This window comes from Myotis brandtii, unplaced genomic scaffold, assembly GCF_000412655.1.
Source record: "Myotis brandtii unplaced genomic scaffold, ASM41265v1 scaffold1031, whole genome shotgun sequence".
Taxonomy (NCBI): domain Eukaryota; kingdom Metazoa; phylum Chordata; class Mammalia; order Chiroptera; family Vespertilionidae; genus Myotis; species Myotis brandtii.
This window is the reverse complement of record NW_005353465.1, coordinates 153,443-164,160: the sequence shown is the minus strand read 5'-3', so window position 1 is coordinate 164,160 and position 10,718 is coordinate 153,443. Positions and strand designations below refer to the sequence as shown.

The window sequence follows — 10,718 nt, the reverse complement described above, 5'->3', positions numbered from 1 at the left end:
AAAATATTCTTATTGGTTTCAGAGAGAGGAAGGGAGAGGGAGAGAGAGATAGAAACAACGATGAAAAACATCTATCAGCTGCCTCCTGCACATCTCCTACTAGGGATCAAGCCTGCAACCTGAGCATATGCCCCGATGGGGAATCAAACTGTGACCTCCTGGTTCATGGACCAACGCGCAACCACTGAGCAACACTGGCTGGGCTTGGGTTGTTTTTTTTAAATCCTCAACCGAGGATATGTTTGTGGTGTGTGTGTTTTTTAATTGATTAGAGAGAGAGGAAGCGAAGAGAAACAGAGAGAAAGAGAAATATCAATGTGAGAAAGAAACGTAGATTGCTTGCATCCTGTATAAGCCCAGGGGATTGAACCTGAAACCCAGGTATGTGACCTGACCAGGACTGGAACCTGCAATCTTTTGGTGTACAGGATGATGATCCAAACAACAGAGCTACCCGGCCAGGGCTGTTTTATTGCTGCTGTTTTTAAGTCTTTGCCCACTGAACTCTTACCCATCCTTCATATTCCAACTTAAATATTACTCTTAATAAAAAAACAGCTCGTTACTCTCTTTTATAGCAGTCCTTTTTTCCCTTCACTGCATTTGTCATAATTTGTAATTAGACACAGATAATTTATATTTAATATCTGTGTCCCCTCTAAACTCCATAGGAGCAGGGGCATGAGTTTTGTTGTTTTGGGGTTTTTTTTTAACCTTGTACATTCAAGGTCTGGCACAGTGTTTAGGACATAGTAGGTTTTCCATAAAACTGAATGACCCAATAAATGAGTACAATTAGTCTGCGGCCAATTCTCAAATGGTGCAACCTCGGGACTACTACAAACTCAGAAGGGTGCCACAGGATACTTCAAATGTTTGTGGGAAATACAGCAACATTCAATATAAAAACACTGTGTGAATTACAAGCTAAAGATAGTTCTCAGAGTCAACATTAGATCAGAATAGATGCCGTTTAATATCTTCATCTCTTCGTAAAAAGTTTTTGACAGCTGCTGTGATAAAAAGCAAGTACTGTGCAAAAATCAATTTGGAACAAGAAGTGGGAGTGACAGTGTCAATCTTGATTCCAAGGTTTGAGAAGCTAGGCAGTGCCCAACAAGGCCATACAAGTCATTAATAAGTAATTATGGTTATTTAAAAATGGCTTTCTTTTAATTTATGCTTTTCATTTCTTTTCTTTTTTTTTTCCCTTTCCCAGCTGTAACTCCAGACAGGATCCAAAGAGGAGTTTTGCCATCTCTTCTCTGGGTTTTATCGAGACTTACTTTTTACCCTTCTGTGTTAGCACCTTAAGGCACTGCGTATGTTTTCTGTTATTAAGTTGTTATAACAAAAATACTTGTTATGTTGTTTAGATCTAACCATTTAATAACAAAACTGCTAAGTATTTCTTTTGGTTTATGGGTGTCATAGAAAATTTATTGAGAATAATAAGTGTTGAGGAAGATACAAAGAAACTCAAACCCTTATACACTGCTGGTAGAAATGTCAAATGGTATAGCCATTATAGAAAACAGTATGGCAGTACCTCAAAAATTTAAATGCAGAATTACCATGAGATCAGCAATTTCATTTCTGGGTATACACCCAAAATAATAAAAACCAGGGACCCAAACAGATATTTATAAACCCATGTTGACTGTAGCATTATTTACAAAAGCCAAAAGGTATAAGCAACCCAAGTATCTATCAATGGATGAATAGATAAACAAAATGTGGTAAATGCTTTCGATGGAATACTATTCAGCCTTAAAAACGGAAGGAGGGGTGGTGGAGGTAGAAGAGGGCAGAGAGGGGATAAACAGTGATGGGAAAAGTAAATAAACTTTTTTTTTTTAAAGGAAAAATAGATGCATCTAGAGGACACTATGCTAAATGAAATAAGCCACAGTCAGCCCTGGCTGAGTAGCTCAGTTGATTGGAGCATCATTCCGATACACCAAGATTGGGGGTTTGATTCCTGGTCAGGGCACATACAAAAAACAACAAATGAATGTATAAATGGATAGACCAACAAATCAATGTTTCTCTCTCTTCCCCTTCCTCTCTCTCTAAAACTCAATAAAAATAAATAAATAAGCCACAGTCACAAAAGGACAAATACTATAAGATTCAATTCTGCTTATATTAGATGCCCAGAGTAGTCAAACTCATAAAGACAGAAAGTAGAATGGTATTTGCTGGGGCTGGTGGGATGAAGAATGTGGAGTTAGTGTTTTATGGGAACAGAGTTTCAGTTTGAGATGATAAAAAAGTTTGGAGATGCATGGTAGTGATGGTTATAGAACAACATGTACAAACTTAATGCCACAGAACTGTATACTTAAAAATGAGTAAAACTGTAAATTTTATGTTATATATATTTTACCAGAATAATTTTTTTTTACTGAGATACTAAGAGCACCATAAACTAAAAAAGTTTGGGGACCAAGTGATTCAATGTCCATAGAGTACCCAGATGACTGTTGGTATTTATTTATTCAAATTAAAACTTACCACTTATTCCCAATCAGCATGATAACCATGTTGGAACTAGAGTGCTGCCGGGCATCCTCTAACCATGAGGTCAGGTGGTTGAAGGTTTCACGCCTACAGTAGAAAAGTTTAGAAAGTGGGTCTGAGGCCCATTTCAAAATGCCAAAGAAATTCCAATGTATGGGAAGGAGAAAAGATAGATGTGTAAAGAAAAATATTAAGATGCCATTCCTCTTTAGCATTCCAATTTTGAGAACAAAGAGATCTGACTCACCTTGTAATGTCGTACACCAGCAGTGCTCCAGCTGCTCCCCTGTAGTAGGAACGGGTGATAGAACGGAAGGATTCTTGCCCAGCCTTTCCCACCAACATGCCAACAAAAAAAATCCCAACAAAGCAAGGTTATTTCCAGAGAACTGACTTGATCACATGCTTAATAGTTTAAAAAATTCCTGTAAGAAAAGGGAATTAGTGAAAGGAAACATGACTGCCCATGGAGAAAACCAATATTTTTCAAAGGGAATGCAATTGATATTTCGAATGGGTCAATTATTCCTGTGAGACCACCTATCAAGTTGTTGACTAACATTCTGGTTGCTAGGCACTAAATGCCAGTTACACCCCCGCAGTCAATGTGACAACCAAAGACATTTACCAATATCCACTAGAATAACTAGAAATAGGACTAGAACTCAGTACATGTACTGTCAATCCAAACATGATATTGAACACATCACATTAACCTTTCTTTTCTGTTTCTGTTCCTTTACCTATAAAAAAAAAATTATCTTAAAATGCTAATACCCTGTCAAATGAAAGTTTCATTTCAATGAATCAATACAGAATATTAGTCAGATACAAAGCACTTGAACAGGGAAAGAAGCCCAGGGCCCAGAACAGAGTTTTCCTTAAAAAAAAAAAAAAAAAAAAAAAATTTCAACTGTTCACACTCTAATTTCCAGTTAGAATCAAGATACTAAGTTTTATTTATAAATGATTAATTTGTTAATGCCTCCACATAATGGGTACTTTTGTTTTCCTGATGGGATTTCCCCCCCTCCTTATAGGAAACAAAAGCATCTTTTAAATAGAAGTATGAATAAAACAATAATTGAATCTATAATATTAGTAGAGTTTTCACATTCTTGAAATCAATTAATCTCATATTCCTACATGAAGATTGGGTGCCCTGACAAGATAGCTGTTGGTCAGAGCATCATCTTGATACTCCAAGGTTGTGGGTTCCATCCCTGGTCAGGGTACATACAAGAGTCAAACAATGAATGCATAAATAAGTGGAACAACAAATCGATGTTTCTCTCTCTCTCTCAAATCAATAAATAAATTTTAAAAAATTAAAGCTTGGGACGGAAGGCTACTATTCATATTTTAAAGATGGAAAAACTAAAATTGGACATGGGAAAATAAATGACTTTCTCATAGTAGAATGACAATATGATACCAGTAATACCACAAATGAAAAAAATGAGGTTCAAAGCGGTAAGTTCAGTAGCTGGCCAAAAATTATAAAGTTTATAAATGCTGAATCTATAGCTTAAACTTAGTATCATAATACTTCCTAGCACAAAAGTTTGTTCTCTTGGTCATGACATCATATAATCTAAACCCGGGTTTGAAGATGAGAAGAGAATTCCAGTACACTAATTGTAAGGTTACTTTTCCAACAACACTAAATCTCTTTCCAATAAGAATCATTCAAATGTTTTTTTGAGTTGCATACCTGTTAGAACAGGGGTCCTCAAACTTTTTAAACAGGGGGCCAGTTCACTGTCCCTCAGACCGTTGGAGGGCCAGACTATAGTTTAAAAAAAAACTATGAACAAATTCCTATGCACACAGCGGTGGCAAAAACACCCGGCGGGCCGGATAAATGTTTTCGGCGGGCCGCATGTGGCCCACGGGCCGTAGTTTGAGGACCCCTGTGTTAGAACATTAGAATCCAAAAATAATTCTAAAGAATTTGTTGGTAATATTAGTAATAATTTAAGATTTAAAACACATGTTTTCCTTCCAAGAACTCAATGCTTTATTCTCTAACAGTTTTTTAAGATATGTTTGTATTGATTTTTTAGAAAGAGGAAGGGGGAGAGAGACAGAGAGAGATAGGTAAAGAGAGAGAGAGACAAAGAGAGAGAGAGACAAAGAGAAAGAAAGAAAGAAAGAAAGAAAGAAAGAAAGAAAGAAAGAAAGAAAGAAAAAGAAAAGAAAAGAAAAGAAAAGAAAAGAAAAGAAAAGAAATGAAGGAGGGAGGGAGAGAGGGAGGGAGGGAGGAAGGAAGGAAGGAAGGAAGGAAGGAAGGAAGGAAGGAAGGAAGGAAGGAAGGAAGGAAGGAAGGAAGGAAGGAAGGAAGGAAGGAAGGAAGGAAGGAAGGAAGGAAGGAAGGAAGGAAGGGAGGGAGAAAGAAACACCCCAACTGGGAAACAAACCCGCAACCTGGGCATGTGCCCTGACTGGGAATCAAACCGGCAACCTTTCAGTGCATAGGATGATGCTCAACCATCTAAGCCCACTCTGGCCTGGGGCCCTAATAGTTTTGTCTTAAATTTATTCCTGTTTTGCTTTTATCTCTTACTGACTTTTTCTCCTCTATTGTTGAAAGACCCTCCTATCCTGTGGCCTAGTAGGAACTAACAGGGAAAGTTTGAGGGACACCCACATGATGGTTGAATTATATGGTAGCATTTAACTTTAGCAGCTGAAAATACTTACAGTGGGTCATCAGAATATGTCTTTTAAAATCAAATCACACCCTAGCCACTTTGGCTCAGTGGATAGAGCTTTGGCCTGCAGACTGAAGGGCCCCAGGTATGATTCCAGTCAAGGGCACATGTCCAGGTTGTGGGCTCAATCCCCAGTAGGGGATGTGCAGGAGGCAGCTAATCAATGATTCTCTCTCATCATTGATGTTTCTATCTCTCTTTCCCTCTCCCTTCCTCTCAGAAATCAATAAAAATATGTTTAAATAAATAAATGAAATAAAATCACTTCGTCTCAGCCCAGTTTATGAATCAAAGTTTGTGAGCTAATAAGCTAGAAAGACTGGTTCAAGTTGGGCTGGTCTGCATCAGTCTGAGGTACCTTGCCCATCCCAAGTAAAAAATCTGAAGGAGCAAAGACTAAGATGGAGGTCTGATAAAGAGAATTAAGTTTTCTAATTTCTTCCAAGTGGAAGCATATTGTACTTTCAAGACATATACTTGGAAGCATAAATTCCTACAAAGTCAGATACGCTCATTTCCTAAGAACCAAAGTGCATTCCAAAATAAAATACAAATTAATTTGGGATTATTTAATTAATATTTTATATTAGCTATAGTACAATGCCTCTTCAGTTAGCATGGTTATTTGGGCAAATATAGATAAAGAATGAAGAAAGATAAAAAGTAATATGGCCCTAGCTGGTTTGGCTCAGCTAATATGCTAATTAGACCGGACATCTTCTGGACAAAGCCATGGTGGCGGGGCCGAGGCAGAGGCAGTTAGGGGTGATCAGGCCAGCAGGGGAGGGCAGTTAGGGGCGATCAGGCCAGCAGGGGGGAGTCAGCAGGGGAGCAGTTAGGGGTATTAGGCCAGCAGGCAGAGGCAGTTAGGGGCGATCAGGCAGGCAGGCAGGTGAGCGGTTAGGAGCCAGCAGTCCTGGATTGTGAGAGGGATGTCCGACCACCGGTTAAGGCCCGCCTAAACTGGCAGTCGGACACCTCCCGAGGGGTCCCAGATTGGAGATGGTGCAGGCCGGGCTGAGGAACCCCACCATGCACGAATTTCGTGCACTGGGCCTCTAGTAAGTAAATAAAAATAGAGATTTTAGCTAAACATTAGGAACTATGTGGTAGCTCCCTTTAACTTAAAATAGAGACTAGAATATTATTTTTCTTAGGGAAAATAAAAGTACAAACCAAATGAGATAATGTATATGAAAGCAATTTATCTGGATAAAATTACACAAAGTCAACTAAATTTTGGCAGGATAACATTTGTCAAATTTTAAAATATGCATAACCCTTGACCCAGAATTTCCATTTCTGGGCAGGTATACCACAGAAATCCTCAAATATCTGAATATAGATGTAGTAAATAAGAATAAACAATGAAACTTTGCAATTTTGGTAACCACCTAAATTTCCATCATGGGCAATGGTTAAATTAATGATGGTACAGACATTCTATGATTCTATGCAGTGGTTATAAGAAGTGAGGAAGATCTATATGTATCAACATGGAAAAATCTCCACAACATAGAGATTGTTTATAAAACAAAAACCCAAGTCACAAAGCAAGTCTACTTTGTCACAATTCTAAAAACAAAATAAAACCACTACCATATATTTGTTTATGTTTCTATTTCTGTATTTAAATACAGAGGAAAAGTGTGAATCATTAATAATGGTTTACTCTGGCAAAGTAAAAAACCAACATTGGGAAGGAGAGAGCTTTATGTGACATTTACTTCTGATTCTGTACCCTTATATGGTTGGCTTTTATTTTCACTAGAACAAACATATATATTACTTGGGTAATTTAAAACAAAAAATTAAAAATATGGCATTCAGAATTTGTAACTGTAACAGAGGGAAGTGAAAGCTTCCCTAGCTCTTTGATTTCATTCTTCCCCATTAGCCCCACCCACGAAGCCCCTTCCATGCTCATCGGCCTTTAGTGTTATATTTGGATCTTGGTTACAAACTAAATTACTTTGTCCTCACCGTATCCCAGATTTGCAGTTTGATTTGTTTTCCATCAATGTTGACCATACGGGCCCCAAACTCCACACCTGTCAGTGAAGACCAAGAGAAAGAATGTGATTCTCATGAACAGCCATGTTAAGTGAGAAGTTCCTCTTTTCTTCAATATGCTAATGACTTTGCCCTCAATGCCACTAAACCCATTATCACAGCCTGTTTGCTCCAATTAATTTGTGTTCCTTGAAGTTTCATTTCTAAAATTAAAAACTGTTCTAGGTGATAATAACCTCAGAAACGTAACCAAGGAACAGATATGAGGACAAAACAAAGTAGAAAAGGTGAATAAATTTTTAGCAATATTACTTCATGTTTAAGATTGATTAGGTAATGTTTAATTTTGTAATTTTTAAAAAAAATATATTTTATTGATATTTTACAGAGAGGAAAGGAGAGGGATAGAGAGTTAGAAACATCGATGAGAGAGAAACATCGATCAGCTGCCTCCTACACACACCCTACTGGGGATGTGCCCGCAAGCAAGGTACATGCCCTTGACCGGAATCGAACCCGGGACCCTAGAGTCCGCAGGCCGACGCTCTATCCACTGAGCCAAACCGGTTAGGGCTAATTTTGTAACTTTTAAAAAAAAACTTCTAAAAATTCTGAAAATATTTCCTAGCATTTTCTCAAAGTCATTCTTTAGTCCTCTATATAAAACAATATTTCTGTTTTTGCAATTCCAGAATTTTTTGTTTGACAAAGAGCCTACCTAAGAAATAGGTTCTTGCCGAAACTGGTTTGGCTCAGTGGATAGAGCGTCGGCCTGTGGACTGAAAGGTCCCAGGTTCGATTCCGGTCAAGGGCATGTACCTTGGTAGCGGGCACATCCCCAGTGGGAGATGTGCAGGAGGCAGCTGATCGATGTTTCTAACTCTCTATCTCTCTCCCTTCCTCTCTGTAAAAAAAATCAATAAAATATATTTTTTAAAAAAGAAAAGAAAAGAAATAGGTTCTTAAGAATGATACATTTAAGACCTCCAAAAATTCTCAAGAGTTCACTAGAAAATAGCTTTCCTCATAGGAGTATGGAAACTGACAGTCTGAATAAAGGTTCTGGTTTTCCTGGCGTCTATCTTCTTTCAAGGTAACGTCAAGACAAAACTTAAAAATCAGCCCAGCCAGTGTTGCTCAGTGGTTGAGCGTCACTCTATGAACAAGGAGGTCAGAGCACATGTCTAGGTGGTGGGCTCCATCCCCAGTGGGGGGCTTGCAGGAGGCTGATCAATGATTCTCTCTCATCACAGATATTTCTATCTCTCTCTTCCTCTCCTTTCCCCTCTGAAATAAAAATTTAAAAATAATAATAATTTTAAAAATAAAGAATAGTGATAGCTACTGAAAAATGTCCCTATTTTTCCCCCCTTTTTAGAAAATAGGAATGGAATTTCAATGAGGAAGGTTAAAAAACAAACACAAAACTTCATCTCCTTTTATGCAACTTTCTCTATTTAGAAACTCAGAGATGCTTATATTTTGCATATGTTTTCTATCCAACTGCCTTGTTTATCTTGGTACAGAAGACTGAATTTATCTTGGTACTGAGGAAAGAAACAGAGCCTGTAATGGACTCTGGGGAAAACATGATTGATCACATCATTCTTCAGATTTAAAACTTGTCATTTCCACCCTAACCGGTTTGGCTCAATGGATAGAGCGTAGGCCTGTGGACTCAAGGGTCCCAGGTTGGATTCCGGTCAAGGGCATGTACTTTGGTTGTGGGCACATCCCTAGTAGGGAGTGTGCAGGAGGCAGCTGATCGATGTTTCTAACTCTCTATCCCTTTCCCTTCCTCTCTGTAAAAAATCAATAAAATATATTTTTTAAAAAACCAAAAAACTTGTCATTTCCTCCTATTACTCGGGGTATTTCAAAACTTAGTCCCTAATTTATTCTTTACCTTTCATTTATACCACTCTTCACTTCAAACTCTATGCTCCAGCCATATTAAACTACTTTCACTTTTCCAAAGGTAGCCAGGTCTCCATCATTCCTGAGCCTTTGCATGTTATTATTCCCTCTTGCCCTGATCACTTCTCAACCTCATCTCTACAACCCCTTTGCCTAGCTAACTCTTGCTCATTCTTCAAGTCCCAGCCTTTCCTGAGAGAGGTGAGTCTCTCCTTCCCTTTTGCAATAGGAATGCACTTGTCAATACACGGTATCTACTCCCAGCTCCACCTCCTACATTGGAAGACTGTAAGCTACTTAAGGGCAAATTTTGCCTTGGTAAGCACTGCATCATTAGCACCTATCATGGTGTGAGTGTCCACTTAATATTCATTTCCAAAAATATTTTCCTGTTGATGCTATCCTCTAAGTCCTTTTGTAACCACACTAGGTATTTGGCTCTGGGTTAAGTTCTTTGGAAGCAGTAGTAGCTACAGATTTCCATAACCTGGGGCTTGGAGGTGGCAATATGGTAAGAATGGGAGTCAGGGATTTTATTCAGAAACTGCATTTGCATGGCAAGAAGGCTAGTTTTATACATTTCTTTGTCTGGGGTGAAGTTATGGGAGATTATGGGGATGGGAATACGAAGGCCCCAGCAGGCCATGCCTTATCCCAAATGTGTGGGAGATGTTTATACCTTCCAGGATCACCAGTGCATTTTTTGGAACCCTAATATACTCCTTTCTTTATAAATTATTAGTTTCAGCTACCTTTTAAGTCTGGGGTGGCTCTTCCATTTGCTTCTTCCTCTCCAACACACAAAAAGACTACACATTAAGCCCTAGCCGGTTTGGCTCGGTGGATAGAGCACCGGCCTGCGGACTGAAGGGTCCCAGGTTCGATTCCAGTCAAGGGCATGTACCTTGGTTGCGGGCACATCCCCAGTGGGAGGTGTGCAGGAGGCAGCTGATCGATGTTTCTAACTCTCTATCCCTCTCCCTTCCTCTCTGTAAAAAAATCAATAAAATATATATTAAAAAAAAAAAGACTACACATTGGTAATTACTTTACAAAACCTACGTGGGGCTACCCGTAATTTCCGGCAGAGCGAGTGTGTAAATTATGCTTTCGTGCGATTTTCCATAAACATTCAAATTGCGTTTGGGGGGAAAAAAATCCTACAGCAACTAATTCATACCTCACGCTCACTTCTAAAGTTACCTTTCAATGATTTACTCCCCATTCCACTATTCCCCATTTACGGCATGTGATCGGTCACTCTTCATGTAATATAACTTTGGACTAGTTTAAAAGGAGGGAAAGCGAACTTTTTACTTCCCACCCTGACGGCGGCTCACTTTCCTCTTTAGCTCGTCGGGTTTCACTCTCTGCTCCGGGACAGGCACAGGCACTTACCTATGGTGAGGTCGTGGACAGGCTGGAACCGCTTGTCCGTAAACTGCAGGAGGAGACATGACTTCCCCACACCTAAGAGAGGAGGACGCACAGCCTAGCCTTCGCGCGGCCGGGGAGCAGCCCCGAGTCCGGGTGCCGGGGACTGGGGACTGG

General features: G+C 39.2%; 1 protein-coding gene across 1 annotated transcript in view; it reads right to left on the bottom strand.

The window, feature by feature from the left end:
- RAB2B (RAB2B, member RAS oncogene family) overlaps nucleotides 1–10,718 on the bottom strand; it is a 16,123-nt gene that overhangs the window by 5,016 nt on the left and 389 nt on the right. The window contains exons 2-5 of the mRNA XM_005856530.2: nucleotides 10,566–10,637; nucleotides 7,221–7,288; nucleotides 2,771–2,853; nucleotides 2,518–2,610 (exon numbers count right to left, since the gene is read on the bottom strand). Of these exons, the coding sequence (XP_005856592.1) occupies nucleotides 2,518–2,610; nucleotides 2,771–2,853; nucleotides 7,221–7,288; nucleotides 10,566–10,637 (316 nt within the window). The remainder of the gene's footprint in view (nucleotides 1–2,517; nucleotides 2,611–2,770; nucleotides 2,854–7,220; nucleotides 7,289–10,565; nucleotides 10,638–10,718) is intronic.